Here is a 21,812-nt window from a genome sequence, read left to right on the forward strand (position 1 = left end):
TGGGAGCGCGCCCGATCGTGCGCGAATATATCCGTCCAGATAGACTTAAGTGGTTAAAGTTGGAGTTGTAACTTAGGAGTTGAACATTAAACCAGGATTGAACTTCATCCCAATCTGTAACCGATACCCACTTCCTTGCGAGAAATTTTTACTTTTCTCTAATAGATCGTCAGAGACGTCTGTAGGGCTGATATTGTCATATTGTAGTGAAACCCCTCCCACAGTTTGATATCAGGGTCATGGCCCTGTCAGTTTTCTTTCTGTTAACCTTGCTGCATTGTGGGAAATAATAATTGCTTCCAACTGCCAAGCAAGCAGGGAGTGATCTCCCTCTGTGCATATATATTAAAGAAAAACAAAAACCTTTTTCCCTAGACAGTGAGACAGCCACACCAGGGGGGACAGAGAGACAACCACACCAGGGGGACAGAGAGACAACCACACAGAGATGAGGAGAAACAGCCACACAGAGGGTAGAGAAATGGGAGGACAGTGGGGGTAAAAAGCCTGGACTCGCCAAGTCTCAGGCACCAGGAATCGCAGCACAGGGATCACATACATCACAGGGATCTGCAGTATCCCAGGACAACACATGAGTTACACAAACGCACACACACACAGCCCTAGGTTAGCCATCGCTGTGCTAGGTGATCTTCAGTATGGCCTCTGCCATACATGTGTGGTTGAAACATTTTGTTGATTTTTGTGCAAAGCATTTTTTTATGTAAGTCTTTTTCATAACAAGTAAATCCTAGCATATACAGCATAACTATTTTATTGATTGTATTAATTGGGAAAAGTTATTACAAGTCAAGAAGTGGATGGAGGTGATCCTTGTAATATGTGACTTGGTCCGCAGATCATAAGACTATATGGGCACCGTTATATGTCATTCTTGGTTTTGTTTTCAAAAAGTCACAATTAAAAATAAGAATCTGAGATGGGGGAATCACACTCCCTAGCGTTTATTGAAAAAAAAAATGGTTGCACCTGAAGCTGGGTGTGTCCATGAGGTGCAATGTCAGTGTTGGTATTATTAGGTATTCCCTGGGCATCGCGATGGGGTTTATGCCCTAGGGAATGGGTGCAGGGATTGCAAATAACAGAATTCATGAATAGAGGGATGTTTACAGGAGCTCTGCACCATGTTTTAATTTATTAATCATGTTGTATAAAAAGGTTATGTGATTTTTTTTTGCGGGGGCAAGCCTCAGACTAAGCACCCATTTCCCTTTTTTTTCATATTGATGCATGTGTATGAATTCAGCCTGGTCGGTCTGGATGGCTATGCGGATCATTTTCATTTCTTGCCTTAGTTATGTTGTTGTTTTTTTTGTCAATTCTTAGGATCATTTGACTAATCCTAACCAAATCACTTTCTCATGCCCGACCCTAAATAACCCTAGTATAATCCCCTTCCTGCTCACTAACTCTATGACCATTTCCTGTAGACTTGTCCTAACTCCTCCCCTTAAAAAATCAGTAACACAAAATAAAATCCCCCTTCCTTACCCTAACCTCCCTTAAAACAATACTTGAAACTAGTTGACTGCTCTTGCAGACACCTTACTATAACCTCTCCATGTAGCACAAACCCTATATCTAACAGCTACGCCTAAGTGATACCTATACCTTCACCTCCCAACACTATCTAATAAAACTAACCTCTACGCCCTAGCCTACCAATACTTACCTATCATCTTCTTGTTACATTGGATGCTTGCTCTGAAACAGTGCCAGCCCACCTCTGCATTACCAGTAAGTCTGATTCCAGCTTGCAGATTAATATGCAGACCAAATCCACTTGTTAATCCGGGGAACACCTCCAGCCTTTGAAATGATAGTGCCCCATTATTCAACTAAAATGTTTAGAAGAAATCTGTGTGTCTATTCTAATTTTCCCATTCCCCACTTTGCACAAATCCTGCACCTTCTCCCTGATCTTCACTGCTTCACTTCAGTCAAATACCCAGCAGTCACAGGTTAAAGTGAACCTCCGAACTAAAAATCTACTCAGCAGAACTGAAAAGGCTTGGTGTTTCTTTAACAGTTTCACAGCATCAGAACTTTGTTTTTCTTGCCAAAGCATTTTTAGCTGCATTTTTAGCTAAGCTCCACCCATCAAAGAAAACTGCCCAGGCCTTTTTTCCCCTGATGCTGTGCAAAGCATGATGGGATTTCCTATGTTGTTATTCATGTTGCCTAGTAACTGGGAGGGGTTATCAGCACACAGGACAGTTGGAACTGTGTCTCATGCTTCCTGTCACCTCCTTTCAACCAAAAAGATGGCTGCCCTCATGAAATCAAACATTTGCCTGCTCTTTTAAAACAGGGTGGGTAAGAGATTATATTACCTATCTATTTAATTAACATAACTAATGTAACTTAATAACAGTATGTTTGTTTAGGCTGAAATTCCTCTTTAAGGGGGACACAGGATGTGCTATGACTATGCCCTTAGCATAGCCCTTATGCTCAGAAATATGCATATGTATATTTGTATGCCTTCATTAATATGCAGATTAATATGTAGACCATCATCTAATACCTGCAGTCTCCTTCCCTGAAAAAGATCAGAGCCATTACCTAATTTGACCAGCTCAGCCAATGTTAGGATGCCCTGCACATACAGCAAAATCTCCATAGCTTTCATCGGAGAAAGGAAACAATCTATGATCATTCACTGAGATCTTCCAAAATATTGACAGACGTGCATGAACCTGAGCAGTAATTGTAGACCTTTTCTTTAGAGAAGACAAATAAGATAAAAACATGAGAAACCTGGTCTGCATTGAGAGTGTGATTAATGTATTCCAAGCCCTGTGTTCATCTCCTACCTGCCTGCATTGTGGTGTGACTCATGCCTGCCAGCTCACTTCCTTGCAGCTCACACTGATCTGTAAGCCTCTCTGATACATTAAAGTGCATTATACTTATCACATTGCTGAGAATGCTCTTGTAAAAGGATTTTCTTTTTTATTTGCCTCATGGTTCCTTATTTTTGTACCTTTTAGGCCTAAAAGTATGGAGATGTCTTAGAGGGTATGAAAGGTTGCTAAATATAGCAATACAGAAATGGGAATATTATATTATTATTGAAAGACTTAAAGTGACCATCCATGAAGTGAGAGGGAAATGACGGCCGGCTGTCCTGCTGATATTTCTGGCTCCATTACTGTCTGATGGCTGTTTCACATTATACACCTTTGCATGTATTTTCAAAAACACAAAGCACATAGACTTCAGTGACAGGTTGCTTAACAACAGGATTGCTCTCACAAGTAATCAGGAGTGATTACTTGTGATTCAAATGAGGCTTAATTGGCGAAGGTGTGCGGCCGGGATACAAGGGGTTATTTACTCATAATTCCACCATCCGCCCTGTGCTCCAAACAGCTTGCACGCGTCCTATTGGTCACATTGCATCCCTCACACCGGCGCAATTCCTCCTTCTGGTGAGGCTTGCAACGTGACCAATAGGATCTGTGCAAGCTGTTTGGAAGGCAGAGCGGATGGCAGAATTATGGGTAAATAACCCCTTGTATCCCGGCCGCACACCTACACCAATTAAGCCTCATTTGAATCACTCGTGATTACTCATGAGAGCAACCCTGCTTAACAATAGCCCCCAAGAGCGCAGGACCTGTGGGGGTCCTATAATTCTTCTCCCTCTCCCTACCCAAATACCTAGTAGCACAGTGTATATATATATTTATCTGCGTCTCCTCCTCCCAGCAGCCAATTACATGCCATTACATGACATGAATCAGGCATGCAGCAGAGACTGCTGGGGCTCGGGAGGAGAAGAGGAGGTCCGGTGTTATCATACATTGCAAATCAGCATCAAATAGCATTGCACTGTGCAGACAAGGTATCACTACACCACCGACAATAAAAATCAAGGCTTAGCAGCCAAGCCACATTATAAGGTTGTAACTCTGCAATGTTGTTATGCCAATCAACGGTCACCCTCCACAAGTCCAGTATACTGTGTTGGTATAACCACCGGATCCCAGTGGAAGAGCAGGCAGTAGCCAATTCCAATTATAATCATAAAAACACATGCACATAGGATGGTGGGCCCAAACCCTGGGTACCTCAAAGTCACAAGCATGTCTGTGGGTAATAACCCAAAAGGTAGAGATGAAGAGGTCTCCTGCCTGACAGGTTTCGAAATCTGTCATCAGAGTGAAGACCACAGAGTTAGAAACCGGTTGGGAAGAAGACTGAGGCTAGTAGCCTGGCTGTGATAAACTCTAGAGCTTGTGTGACTATTGTAATAATATTCACAAGGAGACAGTCACCACTAGTGTATTTTACTTTTGTGGGTGAAGTGCTGTCTACCTTATTTAATTTCAGAACAGTGTTCCTCGAACTTCCTCAATTTGCACCAATGATGCATGTTTTGTTGGTAGCCTCATTGATGCATAGTTGGAGCATTTGATGGCTCATTAGTGCTACGTAGCTAATCATCTCAATAGTCACCAAATATGAACTAAGAGTGAAATTCCAATTTAATTAAATTAAGCTAAAAACATACAGTATCTTTGCTACAAAAGGCTTCTTGCAGTTCAGTTTTTTTTAACAGGTTATGTAATTGTTTAACTGTAGCACTATTTGCCCACACAATGTTTCACAGAGTGGTGCATTCCTCCCCATCTTTAATTCATACAGACTATAGCTTTCTAGAATAGTATTTTAATACCCAAATATATTATTGACTTGGGGGCAAATAATCTAGTTAAGGTGCCCATTAACAGTACATTTTTAGCAAATTAACTCATTTTCAATTATTCAGATGGTGCTGTATGAAAATATTAGAAAACTATTATAATCTAGCTTTCTAGTATGCAGCAATGTAGAATACAGGAGAAACAGATATTAGTAACACATTATGGCAAATGTCTCTTTTGGCCGGTACACACCAAGAAAAACAGTAACAGTTCATATTGCAAACACTGGATGTATTAAGACATTTGCTGCTACAACACACTTCCACGCTGTGGTTATAGTTGGTAATACATCTTGCCTAATAGGTACACACTTAATAGACTTTTCTTGCAATATACACATTCCAATAGAAAACAAAGAAGCTGGTGAACTTGATCAATACCAAACATTTAGCGCACATTATCAATCATTTCCTTAAAGTGTACCAGAGATGGAACACTACCACTAACTTATACTTACCCGGGGCTTCCTACAGCGACATGAGCAGCACCTTCACCATCCTCGTTTAGGGCCCTCTGTTCAGTTGCTACGACTCCTGGTAATCCGGGCAGTCGCCGACAGTCAAGGGCTTCTGCACATGCGTGGCTCAGCCACACACGCCCCTGCAGTGCTCCTGTCCCCTGGAGTGTTCTCCAGAATGATCCAGGGGATGGGAGCACAATGTGGGGTGCGCATGCAGCCCAGCCACACATGCGCAGAAGCCCACGACTGTTCATATTACCGCGAGTCGTTGTGGCTGAACGGAGGGCCCTAAGAGGACAGAGAGGGACTCAGTGCTGCTCATGGGGCTAGAGGAAGCACCGGGTAAATATAAATTAGCGATAGTGAACCATCTCAGATTCACTTTAAAGAGGGTTGATCAGTGTGGTGGATTTTTCATAGATAAGATCACAACTGGCATAGATACGATTACAAGTTGGATTCTTTAATGCTGTGGATCAATTAAATACAATCCTTACTTTCGATCTGAATAACCCTATCAAAAATAAGATTGTGCACTAAAAATCCCATCATTAATAGGCTCCTTTAGTTCTGAAATTTTCCACCCAGGTGTTTGTTTACCTTCACACACCCAAAAACCTGCTCCAGTCCCAATTTTTATGAAATGTGTTGCTCACATTAAATTCAAAATGAGCACATATATTTCATAAAACAATAACTTTTCTCAGTTTCAAACATATTTATGTTGTGTTTGTACTATTTTCAAAGAAACATAGGGCTTACTGGATTTGTAAATCATCGCATTTTGTTGGGATTTACACTTCACACAGCATTCTAACATTTTTGGGATACAAGATTGTACTATTCCAACCTAAAACTAAAACAATTTAAAGAAATAAAATACAGAAGACTAACAGGCACTGTTAATCCCAAAGTGCTGTAGGGATAGCGAGGGGACAGATAGCAATGTGATGTGGGCAGGATGGATGGAAAAGAACTAAACTGGGATGGAGGATAGCATGGCAGTAGAAATAGCCTGCGTATATTCTGAGATCTGGTTGGCTTACATACATATCTGTATCTGCTGTCTTTCTCTCTCTGGTCATTCGGGATTCTGGTGAGTAAAGCCTGACTACTCCAATATGCCTAACCCATTTCTGATGGGCTTCGTTTTGTGTGTTAGCTTGTTATTTCTTTTAATTAGCGGAACTAGCGGAATGTAGATACCTTATCACAAAGGGTGGTCAGCAAAACTGGCAAAGGCCTCTGTACAATTTCCTGACTGTAAAGGGAAACACAGTACGGCGTCCTCAATTAGGAGATCATACTAAGCTTCCCAGAAGCAGCGCTCCAGAAGTGACCTTAATGCACAGTCCATTAGACAGGGGGTAAAGAGGTAGAAGTCAGTATTGTGGGAGTTGTTTTTCTAATTGGGCTTGGCAATTCCTAAATACAATGCTGCTGTTTTTACTTTACGTTTCTGTAACTATTTGTTAGACAGACTTGTGTATATGGCACAATTTCTCACAAGGCATTACCAGGGAAATATGACCAAATAGCAGCAAACTATAGCTACCAATCAAAATGCAGCTTGTACCAACAGGCCTTATCTATGCAGCCATTCACAAGTTGCCACTAATTAATTTGTTTTCAATAAGTTAAAATCTGATTGGTTTCTGTAGGCTGCTGCCTCTTGAGCTATGCCATCCGTAAGTGAGTAATGTCACTGGTCCCACAGATTCTTCAGCCTGCCCTTAAGAGGTACTTTACCGAAAGATGGTAGTTCGGGGGAAAAAGAAATCAAGACATTGCAAAGTGAAAAGTTAAAAAATACAAGAGTGATCAATAAATGATTCATACCCGCTATGTAATGTCCATGTTGTTTGATCCACTGAGAGCCTGCAGGTCATCATCTTTACTGTTGGCAGCCATGAGCAAAGACAGACAATACAAACTGCCCAATGCGACAAGATTCACAGACAGGAAGCTGTCATGGCCATGGCAATGACATCACACTGTGGCAAGGGTTTCATCTTAATATCAGCCACACGGATGTCCCTGATGATGTATTAGAGAAAGGGTAAAGATTTTTTGTTGGAAAGCGGGTTTCGGCTACTGATTGCAATTGAAGTAGAATCCTGGGTTAAAGTTCCTATTTAAATAATACCGGACACTTGGTCCCCAGAAATGGACACCCGGGAGAGAACAGAACCTGCATTCTGGAGTAGGTGGGGCAAAGATCAAGTGTAAATGCTGTGATTGGACTGTAGGAGGACTATTTTCTCTATACTGTATTTTTAAATATTTGCCCTTTGTAGCCCACTGCATTTACAGGCTCAAAAATATGTAATTGTAAATGATATCTGCCATTTTCTATCCATAGATAAATAGTATGGAGGGAGGGAGGACAGATGTGAAGGCAGATACATATGTATGGATTTGAGATGCTTTCATCAATGAAGAAAAGCATATGTAGAATAACAACTCAGATCTTCCAGAACCCGTCCAGAAATAGTCCTAGCAAACAGAAATACTAGGCTGTGTTCCTTTCATCGTTATTCATTTATGGAATCTATTAATCTGCATATTTCCTTCTTGTAGCAAGCAGCAGCCCTCTTATTATCCTCCACTTGTTGGGTTCAGCCTACTTGTCATTATTGAGCTTTGTGTTCTTATTCTAAAGGACAGCTGAATTCTTTCACTAATGTAACCCGATTTCAGCTTCCGAGAATTAAATGACGCTTGTGTTTGTGAATGCTTAAAAAACACTGAACAGTGGTAAAAGAAAATAGAGGTTACAGCTTGTGTGTTACATTTAACCATTAAACAAAATGTAATGGTATCGGCTAATTCTATACATTGTAAACATAAGAAGAATGCTAGAAGAAACTCTGTGCCTTAGTGATTTTATTTGGATATCATTGGGCTCATTTATGCTTTAGGTTTTTGCATCTACTGTAGTGGCTGAAAGTTACTGAAAGAATCTGTGCCTAATTCCCAGTGTCAGCATTACAAATATAAGCTAGGAAGTCCCACTCCTGGAAATACTATCCATACCGTCAGCTGCAGGTTTATTTATGGCATTAGCAATAGTGTGGCACCCTTAAAGTAAATGGGAACTGCATTTAAAAAAAATGAAGCAAATACTTAGCTAAGGAGAGGGAAGGCTCTGGGTTGTATAGAGCCTTCCGTCTTCTCTCTCGGTGCTCTCTATCTTGTGCTGGCTCCCCCCCCCCCAATCAATCCTCCACCGAAAGGGTATTTGGAAGTCTTTGGGAGCCGTGTCCTCCCGAAGACGTGCAGCTCCATACTGCACAGGCGTGAGCGTGCAAGAGAGCGTGCTTGCGCAGGCGCAGTACAGGTCCGCCCTTCTTCGGGAGCACTCGGGCTCCCTGAAGACTTCTGAAGCCTCCTTCAGCCGGGTAAAGCAGTATTTGACTAAATTAGTCAAATACTGCTACCGGACGAGCCAGCACTGGAACGAGGGGCCCAGGAGAGGAGCCGGAAGGCTCTATAGGACCCAAAGCCTTCCCTCTCCTTGGGTAAGTATCTGTCTCATTTTTTTAAATGCGGTTCCCATTCACTTTAAAACAGGTGGTCACAGTGGCGTAGATACAATTCATAGGCCCTCCAGCAAAACTTTGATGGGGCTCCCCAATGTTCTCACCCCTTCCCTTGCCTTCCCTTGGTGCCCTCCATGGCCTTACAAGGGTCATAAAACAAGTGTGCCCATCATGATCTTCACACCTATAAAAAGTGTAGCCACAAAACCACCTGATCTGCAGTATAGTCTGAGGAAGGGAAAGTTAGTAGTTTGGGCCCCGCTCACAGCTATGTCCCACCGTCAGCTCCCCAATAGTTATGCCCCTGGTCACTTATGTTTACAACTATGGGGATGATTCAGACACTTTGCAGTAAGTTGTCATACCTAGCACATGTATTAACTAGGCAAGCATTTAGAGCCCTTTTCAACTGTGTTTACTAAAATATTGTGATTCTGAATGCAATTTGCAGTTACTACCAAATGCGATTTAGGGCCTAGACACACTATAAGCACTTTTCTGAGCGTTTTTTAGCCATCAGCGCTTTCTGTGAGCTTTTTAAAAAAAACACAGCCATTGACTTACATTAAAATCGCGATCGCAATTTTAAATCGCGTTTGCATTAAAATTTTACTGCAATTTTAATGTCAGTCAACAGGAGCGTTTTTTTAAAAAAGCTCTCAGAAAGCGCTGATGGATAAAAAGCGCTCAGAAAAACGATTATAGAGAGACCTTACTGTGCGATGCGGTGTGATTTTTTTTGTGCAATTGTCATTATGTATGGTAATTCCAGTTTTCCGGAGCTATTGCTGGGTCTTTGCATCACATAGTTAAATTGCATAGAAAATCGCATAGTAGAGCACTTGCAATACAATTTTTGTGCACTTTCATGGACTTCAACCTTAACACAACACAGGATAACTGCAGCAAGCAGTGCAATTGCATTTAGGTAAGAACTGCATCACCCCTGATAAAAGGGCACCGTGGTAGTTATAGTGATAATCACAGTGCTCTTGCTATTTTGTCAGCACTGGAAATTTGCATTTGATCTGATTTTTAGATCATAATGTGGTCAACGGAATGCATGTAAGAGAATCGGAGTCAGCACCGCTTATTGTCTTCTGCAGTTGCCTGAGATTTTCAATGCAGTTATCACAGTGAGGGAGCTTTCCAAGGTACTGAACATGTTCAGTTTTGAGAAAAGTAAGGGAAAAACGGCATGAGGGCTTTTCCAGGGACTAGCCTTATCCCCCTGCCATAGAAGCTGGTAACAAGCAAAGAGGGGCCCCATGAGTATTGAAGTCCCCCAATACTCTATTTACCAGCTTTTTGGGTTGTTAACAGTGGGTTTGGGAGTGTTGCATGGAGGGGAAGCAAAGCCCGTGGGAAGCATTGAACTCCTCTGACACTCAGGTTCAGGTCTATCCTTGGCAATTGGGGGGGGGGGGGGGCAGATCTTATTTCTAAGAGCAGAAAGAGAGTAGTGCCTTTCTAGGGGGTGGCAAACTCTTTTATTTGGCCTTCAAGACCAAGTAACCATATAGGCTATAGCAGGAGTCAGACCTGAGACATGTTCACATCACCCTGATAAGCTAAATAGAAACTTCATCACCAGATTAAAGTGATCACATGCCATACATTTTTCCCAATGAGAAATGCCAGCAATGAACATGTACACTTAGCCAACCCGAGAGTTCATGAACAGTAGTCCTCAGCATCAGCACTAGAGGGGATAGCAAACAAGCTGTATGGCAGAAGTAAGTGCACTTTGCCCATGAAATAAGTATTCCAGCCACCACTTACTTTATATATACTGTTTACATTAACTTATCATCCTGATGATTGCTGCAGGAATTTACCTTGTTCAATTTTGGTTTTAGCTGGGCTTTAAGTCTGCCTAAGGTAGCTTTTTTCCGGTCTGTGATTCATATGCCAAAAGCTCAGAATTACAGCCTGGCAAGAGACATTTATTAGAATAAGTTCAGCAATGGCAGCTTTCATAATCCCTCGGCATAGGCGTGCTTTAATGTTAAGGTGCCCTTTAAGACTTAATACTTTAAAAAAAGAAAGTACCTGAATACTGTTTTAAGAGGTGACCAGAGGTGTTCCTGGAAGCCTCTCATCTTCCCACTTAGACCCGTGAAGTAGACTTTAAGAGCAGCTATTTGAAAAAAAGCATTGAGTCTGAAGTGACAGGCGGTGATGTCCAGAAGATGATAGCACATAAATGAAAGAAATAAATCATGTTAGACATCATAGGGCACAATGTATAAGTTAAAATGAAATGGCCGCACTACACCTCTCCCTGTAGGAATCAATGGACCTAGAAAAGCCCGAATGGCTCAGGAAGGAGAGATCATTATTTCCACTTGCCCCTTGAGAGAATCAAATCCAAATACAGGTAAGAATGAAAAATCTGTCCATAAGATATTGTATTACACACTCAGAAGAGTGATAAAATGCCGCAGAGGTCCACTGTCATATAAATGTGTTCATCGTGATGTAGGAATACATAGATAGATACTGTCGCTAACCACTTCCATGGAAGCAGGATTGTTCTAAGTAATCAATTATGAGTAATGACTGTACTTTTAACTCTTACCAGAAACAAAGGCTTATAGGATTTGGGTCAACCTATGTTAAAATATGGCCTTTTGGGGGGGGGGAGGGATCATTGACTTTTTGGCCAAATTGAAGTGCAATATTGGATGTAAACTGATGAAATGATTCATTTAGTGACTAAAACCTATTTATTTTACTAGTGATGTAGTACCAGTGTATCAAATAGGGGTTCACAGAGCATAGATGTCCATTTGCATGTGTTCCTGTCCCAGGGTAGATTACAGTTTCATGATCCTTTCGTAACCACAAGCTGATTAACCTGCTGCTAGGTTTGAGATGAGGTCCATGCAGATACAGGCAGAGTATACGGTTGCTGTGCCGATGGGATGTTGGTGGAATCTCATCAAAGGACGCTGGCTTATTGCTAATCATTGTACTGCAATGTCACTCACCCTTACAAGTTTTTAAGTTTTCTAGGATTTAAACATCTCTAATCACCAATTTTAAATGTAGCTAATCAAAGTTTTTACCTTCAGCATTTAAGGGACCCTAATTTTTAATATACTGTATTTATTAGACTTACAAAAAAAAAGACATAATGCTTTTAAAGCTTTAGTTTTTAGTTTTTTCATATGTGTCAAACAGTCATTGAAGGACACCTTAACTGAGAGGGATATGAAGATTGACAATAATGTCAGATACACCTGATCTGTTGCATGCTTGTTCAGGGTCTGTGGCTGAATGTATTAGAGGCAAAGGATCAGTGGAATAGCCAGGAAACTGGTGTTGCTTAAAAGGAAATAAATATGGCAGCCTACATACCCCTCTCACATCAGATGCCCTTTAAACCTTTATTGCAAAAACACTTTAATTGTACTATACAAACATTCAAAAATTGAGGCTGAAAACCCTCTATGTTGGATAACTCTGTTGTGTAAATAACTTACAACCTTCTTTCTCTCCTCCTTCTTACTACCCACTTCACCAGAGGAAAATCCCCCTTCCCCAAATAGTCATGTAGTAACTATGTTGGTGCACTCCAAATCCTGCCACTGACAACAATGATGTAGCCCACATCACTGTGGCGTAAGAACCAACTGACTAATAGACTGTTAGGGACTTAAGGGTAGGAAGTTAGTGCAAGGAAGTTACAGTCTGTTGAACACAACTGACATATACCACCCTAAATTCTTATATGAACATCTTTAACTGCTCTACAACCACCTCATGCCAATTGGCAGCCGCAGAGTGCTTCCCCCAGGACCCCCTAACGCCGATTGGTGTCAAGTCCGCAGGGTGAAGATTAGCAGAGAATGTTCGTGCGCATGTGTGATCACTCCCTGCCACGATTGGCTGTTAGGAAAAAAAAGCCACCATTTACATTATACAGCTCTGTAATCTAGCACAGCGCTGTACAGGGGACAGCTCTATCACTCGCCAGGAGTGGCAGGGAAACAGATCCCTCTCTTAGGCTGATGCCTATGAGAGGCAATCACACTGATTGGATCTCGGAGGGGATCCTGCATTTTTTTCCTGCTGTGTGTCAGTATTTGTGGACCATATTTAGATATAGTTTTTTTTGTGGATTGTAGCGTTGTAATTTGTGTGAATGGAGCCATGAACTATACTTACAGGTAATGGTTTTCAGAAATATTCCTTAGTTAAATACAGGCACAAGTCTGCAGTGGTAAGTGCTGTACTTTATGGGCTTAGTGCTATTGGGGGCTCGAAAATCACAGCCATCCAATACATGCCTTCAGCCTGGTACCTTTTGTACCGATATGTCTCCAGAATCTTTTAATGATAGTATCCATTATAAATGTTGAAATCTCAAAATGATTTGTAGTTGTATAATGTGAAACATTATTCCTAAAAAGTTGCATTGTTTTTACAGGGTGGTAAATCACACCCATCTTTAATTCTGAGAGAGTGAGCCTTTCATGGATGTTCTTTTTTTCATCCAATTATATTACTAACCTTTTGACAGGAACACTTTGTACTGATTTTGCACAATAATATACAACACAGTAGTTACTCAAATAAACAATAACCTCCCTCCGTAACTTCTTAACAAGTAACCAGTACAAAGGAATGAGTAAGGTTATAATACAATTGCTAGTGTGTTTACATTTGCATAGAAATATCTTATGTTGGTGTGTACAAAAGCCAAGGGGTCTTGACTTTTTTCATTATTATGAAGAAAGTTCCCACTTAGACCCATGAAGTTGACCTGAAGAGCAGCTGTTTGGAAAACTGAGGAGACTTAAGTGACAGGCATGAATGTCTAGAAGATGAAAGCACTATAATACATTTAAAATAGAAAAACAATTATTAAACTTATTAACCTAATTAATTAGAATTGTTTTAAGCATTGTCAAACTTTTTAAATCTTATGTCGCTCCTGATACAACTTTTTTCAAATATATTGCTGCCATCAAATTCCAAATGAACATTTGTTTTCACAAAACAAAATGTCTCAGTTACAACATTTGATAGGTTGTCTTTGTAGCATTTGCAATTCAATATGAAGTTTCAGGGTTTCAGAAATAATCACATTCTGCATATATTTATTATATAGTATATATATTTTATATACTGTATGTATATATATATATATATATATATATATATATATATATATATAATATAATCTGTATGCAGTAACCTGTGTTGTCATTTCTTTAGGCGCATTTCAGTGTACTTTTCAGTATGCTGAAATATATTTTTCGAGCCTTTCACATGAAAAATACTGTCGTTTTTCCTGGAGCAGCCTGTTATTGTGTTTTGTCATGCATTTTACTAGCAATATATCACTTTGCTCTGCAAGACTTCGTTTAAATTGTTTCCTTTATTGTGCATTTTGTCTACACTGAAGCTGTATCTGGTGTTTTCGGTTTCTTAAAGTCAGCGTACATCGGTGTTCTTAAAATGTTTTAAAATGGAGCTTTACTCTATAATGCAAAATACTTGCTTTGCTACCTTTAGCTCTGTAAGGACTATGCTCTTTACTTAAAGCAGATAGCCAGCAAAAATTGTACACTTCACAGCTCTTCTTGTATTGGTAAGTTATAATGATTACCTGTTGTGCCTTCTCCCCTGAATCCATCCCTGAAATCCTTTATCTGCCAGCTTCTGCTACATAGCCCCATGCCCTGAAGATGCCATTTTGTATTCTATATCGCGATAGAGAAAACAGAATGTAGTTTTTCTTCTGGGGGTGGGGCTACAGAGTGGAAGCCGGTGGATACAGGACTTTAGGGACCATTACAAGAGGACCCGTGTAAAATTTTTACTACAACTCACTTTCAGTTTTTCACTTAAACTTTGCATTTTCACTGTGTCAATTAAACAGGATGAATTAGGATAGATCACCAATATATGAGTATGTACTGGGATGTGGCTAACATTCTTCACACTAAAACATACTCATTGCTTTCCCATACTCCTCACTAGTCCATTCTCCATATTTACTGCTTGCAATCAGTATGAGCACAGATTTATAGCTTGTTCTGCAAACAGTGAAGTGATTAAATCAGTTTGGTTTAAAACACTGCCTCTCCATTTTAACAACATTAGTGGCTTGAGTTGTGGTCTGTGTTACAGATTGTAATGTCTATGAATTTTTGAATTGCAAACGGATAAAGTTGCTTTTTTTTGGGGGGGGGGGGTGTTGAGTTCCTCCTCATTAAAGTGAGCCTCCATATTTAATATTTCCATCTTCACACTTTGACAATATAAACTGAGCATAAGGTATTAAATCATTGAAATAGGGGTCACCTCTAAAGCCACACACTAGCTGAAATTCGCTCAAGGCAACCATTCTGGACTGTCTCGGTTGAGAATCTAGCATTAACACAGATGACCCTAGCAGTCGTTTAAAGACCTGGTATGCCGAGTGCATTGTTCCCCTCATACCCTTGCCTATTGGAAGCCGCTCCTTCACGTGCCGCATTATTGTCCCTCTTCCCTTCCCCATTGTAACAGTTCATGCCACTCTGTTATACCACAGCAACGCATCTGTACAGCATTCATTCCCTACAGTGTCAGCTGGATCCTGCCCGCTGACTCAAATAGTACATGTGTATGTAACTTAAATGTCTAAATATTCATCAGTTTCGGAATATAGCGTTAAGTGTAAGTGGGATTTAGGTCCTGTGAGCTTTCCTGCTGGACATTGATGCAGTCTATCTCATTAAAGGACCACCTGACACTGGGGAACTTTCTCCTGGCGATTTTTGTAATGGTAGTACTTCTCCTTGGTAATAACTTTGAAGCTTTTACTGTGCAGCTTCACTTCAAGGTAAAGATGACCTAATCTCACAGGAAAGGCACATCCAATAGGAAAGGGAGAGATTCCAGGACTAGAGCAATACAAAGCAGCGTGGCACTAAAAAACAAAATAATATAAATCTTCCGTTCAGTTTCAGCCTAATTTAGATAATTAAAGTTTAAGCATGAACTATTTCTGTGTTAATTCAGTCTGCCCAGATTGTGTCATTGTATTTAATCAAATAGAAATACGGGGAGTCTAACTGTAACATGAGTCATAGACAGTGCTAGATGAGCTGCTGGAAATGCTATATGTGAATTGGAATTTATAGATTGCAGCAAAGAGAAAGATTCCATGAATACAACCACAGTCCTATACAGTGCTGCTTGTTGTACAGAAGAGGAAGCAATATGGAAGGAAAGCGTTAATAAATAAAACATTTTCAAACCACTGGTCTGTGAACATGTAACACGGATATAGTTTAATTTAATGTCCAATCCTTTTATTGTGTCTTTTAATGCAACGTTTGTCATTGCTTAAAAACATGAAAATCAATAACAAGATGAATATAGCGGAGTAAAAAGGCTTGAGGCTTGTAGGTGATGGAGAGCGATAGGAAGGGATGTGGAGCGGGGCTAATGCATACAATGTGCAGGCTGCAGGTGAGCTGCCTACTCAATAGCCACTTCTTGCTCTTATCTTTCAGGATGCCAGCAGAGTTCTGGGCCAGTGAATCCATTTCCTATGCCAATTCCTGGAGCAGGACTGGGAGGACAAGGAGGAGAACTGCTGCCGCATTTCCTTTTGGAGCCTGAGGATGTGTTCATTGTCAAGAATAAACCCGTCACTCTGAGCTGCAAAGCCACCCCAGCCACACAGATCTACTTTAAATGTAATGGAGAATGGGTGCACCAAAGCGACCATGTGATCCAGCACAGTGCAGACCGCAGTACAGGTAATGAATGGCTGTACCGCTGTATAGTAAATCAGTATTATCTAGAGGCAAGCAAACTAATACCTACAATCCAAACTTGATTAGCCAATTTTTAGCACTTCCATGTAGTATGAGAGCTTACCTACATGATCTGCTCAGAGTATTCAAAATCTGATGGGCCTCATACTACATGAAAGTGGTAAGATTGGCCAATCTAGCTCATATGTGTATAGGCACCTAAAAGCCTGGTACACACTTTCAGTTATGATTGGCAAATCACTGACCAATTTTACCACCTCCATGTAGTCAACATATACAGAATACTATGAGAAGAGTGTGTAGGAAAACTGACATACTACATGGAGGTGGTAAAATTGGTCATTGATTAGCCAATTATAATTGATAGTGTGTACCAGGCTTTAGCGTAGGCCAATTGTAAGGCCTTGTACACACTTTCAACTATGATTGGCCAATCACTGACCAATTTTACCACCTCCTTGTAGTAGGAGGGTTTGCCTACTCAATCTGCTCATGGTATTCAATATTTGATGACCCTCATACTACATGAAGGGGATAAAATTAGTCAGTGATTGGCCAATCATAATTGAAATGGTGTACCAAGCTTTGGACACTGGATATCCGTAAAGTCTGGTAAACTCATCCAATTTTTATTGGCCAATCAGCGGCTACTTTTACCACTTCCATGTAATATGAGAGCTTACCAGCACAATCTAGTCATAGCATTCAAAATCTGTGAGCCTTCATTCATGGAGGTGGTAAAATTGACTGGTAATCGGCCAATCAAAATTGGATGTGTGTACCAGGCATAAGTCCTGGCCAGTCAGCTGGTTGATTTATCCAAACCAGTCCAGCCCATGTCTTCTTGGAGCACCCAGTGTCCTGGCTGGTATTCACATCTCAAGAAGGCTGCTGATTGGGGAGGTTGTGTAACTTCATCTTTTTTCACTACACCTGTGAGCTCTGGGTTGGGGAATGTCCTAAGAAGAATGTGGATACCCTCTCAAGCTTTATTCAGCAGCCCTTCACTATACTGCACTTCTGGTAAACAATACAAAAAACGTAGAAATGGGGCAGCCAATTTATTCTTAGCAGGAGACAAGGGGTAAAAACTGATGAAATAATCCACACTGCAAAATCCTATAAATCTGGTGATTGGTAGATAATTAGAAAGTTTATTTAGAAGTATGAATGCCACTGAGTTTTGCAAACTACAGTTTTTTTTTATAATCAGCCCGTTCTGCTTCCACTGCATCAGCTCTGAAATCTAATCAGTGAACTGAAGTTTAACTGTGGGTGGCTTGTATTGTAATGATATAATGGTCCAATGTGATCAACTCACAAAGACACTGCACTTAGGATAGCAGTAAAGAACATAAGTGATCTGACAAATATTGGCTGCATTTAATATTTTCAACTCTTGCCGAAGTCACACCAGTAATGGTGACATGCTAAAGAATTGGAATCGATATGAGGGTTACACACAGGGTTGGCACCGAAAAGGCAGGTGCGTATCTAATATAGAGCCTATGGCAAACACTAAAACTATGCCCCCCCCCCACCCCCAGTCAGAGCCCACTACCTCTTCTTATTCCCTCTTTGTCCTCTTTTCTAACACTAAGTTAAGTGCACCCTACATTTATTAAGTAGCCATGTTCCCCAGATAAAATAATGCATCTGACATGAGGTCTGAGTGATGGGGAGGCATGGGGGTAGGCGTGCTGTCTGTGGTGCCCATGGCATGAGCCATGCCTGCACCCCTCTAGATACACCTCTGTTAAAAGGCCCAAATGTTTTAAAAACTTTCAGTCCAGATGTATAGAATTGTTTATGCTCTGCAGTGTTCTTCGACGTTAGTAAATCCACCCAAGAGTCTGTCACATGAGGAGGGTTTGGTCCTTGTTCTTGCCCTTATTATCACAATGGTTTGTCAGTCAGAGGTACTGGTTTTCCTGTTCATTGACAGATTCTTGACAAAAGACACTGAGGCCCATATGCAATTCACTTTATCTCCTCTGTTTTCTCCTGGGCGATACTTTCATAACTTATCAATAAAAACCACCAGCAAGCAAGAAAATACTCAAAATAATTTTGATAGTACTTTTCCGTCCACTTTTTAGTTTGCAAAGTGCTGAAAAGTTATTTTAAAGAAAAGATGAAAAAATATCTCCTAGGAAAAAAGTGAATTGCATATGGACCTGTGGATCTTGATGAGGTTCTCATTGGCTGTCTGATTCTGTAACAGCAAGCAGACATAGGCCTCAATTCACTAAGCTTATCTCCTGTCTTTAATAACTCTTCTAGAGCTGTTACCATGGTGATAAGGCATGTAGTATTCAGGAAACATTTTACCTCAGGCAAACCTAAAGTTAACTCTTCTGTCTTTAAGTTAACTCTCCAATCCTTAAAATAACTCCAGAGTTAAAGACAGGCTGTTAATTAACTGCATGTGAAAATAACTACAGAGGAGGTAAATTAACTACAGAGGAGGTAAATTAACCTCAGAAGAGGTAACGTAAGGAATGAAGAGATAAGATAACTCTCTCACTGTGGCCTCAATTCACTAAGATCATGCTAGAGATAATAAGGCAAGAGAAAACTTACCTCCACACGTGAGAGAGTTATCTTACCTCTTCATTCCTTAAGTTACCTCTCCTGTAGTTAATTTACCTCCTCTGTAGTTAATTTACCTCCTCTGTAGTTATTTTCACATGCAGCTAATTAACAGCCTGTCTTTAACTCTGGAGTTATTTTAAGGATTGGAGAGTTAATTTAAAGACAGAAGAGTTAACTTTAGGCTTGCCTGAGGTAAAATGTTTCCTGAATACTACATGCCTTATCACCATGGTAACAACTCTAGAAGAGTTATTAAAGACAGGAGATAAGTTTAGTGAATTGAGGCCTGTGTGAGGTAAGTTTTCTCTTGCCTTATTATCTCCAGCATGATCTTAGTGAATTGAGGCCATAGAACTGTCACACAGTAGCCTAACAGGAACACATTAACCTCCTTGCCGGTTATCCCGAACACAGTTCGGGGTAACCTGCGCAGGAGGATTTCTCAGGCCCCGCTGGGCCGATTTGCATAATTTTTTTTTTGTTACAAGCAGCTAGCACTTTGCTAGCTGCTTGTAACTTGCGATCGCCGCCGCTCGCCGCCGATTCGCCGCTACCCGCCGCGCCGAGCCGCCCCCCCCGCCCCAGACCCCTGCGCAGCCTGGCCAATCAGTGCCAGGCAGCGCTAAGGGGCGGATCGGGGTTCCCTCTGACGTCACGACGTCCATGACGTCGGTGACGTCATCCCGCCCGGTTGCCATGGCGACCGGGGAAGCCCTGCAAGAAATCCCGTTCTCAACGGGATTTCTTGCATGCTCTGATCGCCGAAGGCGATCGGAGTAGGTAGGGGGATGCCGCCGCTCAGCGGCTATCATGTAGCGAGCCCTTGGCTCGCTACATGATTTAAAAAAAAAAAAAAAAAAAAAGTGCGGCGCTGCCTCCTTGCCGGATTTTTTAGACCGGCAAGGAGGTTAAGTGAAGTAAAGACCTTTTCACCTGACAGTTATCACCAGGGAGAATCAGATTTGGGAGCCTTCCAGCCTACAAAAGAACAATGTAATTACATGATAGGGCAAACATGTTCCAGGATTGTAAAATTTGACCCAGACCAGATATTAGTCATGACTCATGACTAATCAAGCTCAAAAATGTTGCTCAAAAGGGATGCAGAAGGTTTACATGTGATATGACACACAGTAAACTGAAAGTTTAATGCTGTGTCATATATACAGAATAAATAAATAATAAAATAGCTGCAGAGATAGTGCATACAGGGCCGGTTGTAGACTTTTTGCTGCCTGAGGCAAACTTGTGAGGATATGCTCCCCCCCCCCCCCTCCCGAATAGGAATGATCACACAGCACACGACAATTTGCACCACATGTTGTAGCTGCAGTGAGCCTCCAAAAAACACCTTCAGTATAGGTAGGTAGCCAGGTATAGGTGCCCCAGTATAGGCAGGCCCAGATTTAGGGCAAGGCCACCTAGGCCATGGCCTAGGGCACCACAAGAGCAAGGGCACCAAAGCAGCAGGCTAAACTGGTGCAAGCTTGCAGGGAGATCAGTCGAGTGCCTGACCACAGTATTTTGCTGCCAGCATCCTGTGCAGCAGCTACCTTACTCTCTGTGCATGTTTGCATTGTAGCTAGCGGCTATGGACTTGGGCAGCATTGGAGATGAAAAGGAAGAGGAAGCTTCTACACTGGAGACGAGCGGAGAAATGAGTGACACAGATGCCTACTGCGGTGGGAAGGCAAGCTGGCTACCTATACTGAAAGGGGGGTGGAAAAAGGAGGGATTAAGGGAGTCACCGGGTACCTATACTGGAGGGGAGGGGTCATCTTGCTACCGATACCGAAGGCGGGCGGCTGGTGACAGTGGCCTTGGGCGGTAAAGAGTACAAATCTGGCCCTAAATATAGGTAGCTAGGTACAGCTGCCCCCAGTACAGGTTAGCCAAGTATAGTCACTCCCAGTATAGTTTGGCCAGACGCTCTCTTCACTTCCTGTTTCTGCCTGGTGCTGTTCCCAGATTTCCGCCGCCTGAGGAAGTTGCCTCACTTGGCATCATGGGCGATAGGGGCCTGACTACATATTAGTAGTCGATATCAATGCTCAGTGCAGGCGGACTGTGCAAATTACTGCATTCTCCGGGCTATAACAAGTTTAACAATGTAGCTGCTGGAACAGTCTATATTTAGTCCAGATTTATTGAATTGTTTGTTGTAGTGTGTGTCATCAGCAACTCACTGCATTTAGCTCGTGTCTGTTAGGTTATAAAGAACAGATTGCACTTGATTCTATATAGGTTCACTGCACACAATATACAGTAGGTATTCTCTGTCTGGTTAATGTCTGCCACCTGTGACATTCTGAGGGGCTCCGGTTAATGGGCTGTATGCCCTTCTGGCTTCTAGATAGGCAATATGACTTATGAGAGGAGAATTTTACGAGCAACTGTTATATTCTACCTCATAAAATAATATGTTTTTCTCTCTACAAAACAATGTGTCTCTGTGTCTTGAATCAGGTCCAGTGAGCACCTCCCCCTGCGGATATCTCTACAATAGGAGCAGGAAGACATAGGTGCATGGCTTGTAATTTGACAAGTGACAGTGACTGGGAGACATGCCACCAGCTCTGCGGTTTCTACTTTATCACTTTTCACACCACTATACTGAGGAGAAAAGGAGGAGGAGGAGGGGGTGAACGCAGGAAGTAACAGGCTCTTTTTGTCTTTGTTTTTCTCTTTTGTTAATTAA

General features: G+C 41.4%; 1 protein-coding gene across 4 annotated transcripts in view; it reads left to right on the top strand.

Moving 5' to 3' along the window:
• The window catches only part of UNC5A (unc-5 netrin receptor A), a 576,194-nt gene that overhangs the window by 256,576 nt on the left and 297,806 nt on the right, over positions 1–21,812 (top strand). For all 4 annotated transcript variants that reach the window (XM_068277048.1, XM_068277050.1, XM_068277052.1 and 1 more), the window contains exon 2: positions 16,253–16,501. In XM_068277048.1, the coding sequence (XP_068133149.1) occupies positions 16,253–16,501 (249 nt within the window). The remainder of the gene's footprint in view (positions 1–16,252; positions 16,502–21,812) is intronic.

The sequence above is a fragment of the Hyperolius riggenbachi genome, chromosome 3 (assembly GCF_040937935.1).
Source record: "Hyperolius riggenbachi isolate aHypRig1 chromosome 3, aHypRig1.pri, whole genome shotgun sequence".
Lineage (NCBI taxonomy): Eukaryota > Metazoa > Chordata > Amphibia > Anura > Hyperoliidae > Hyperolius > Hyperolius riggenbachi.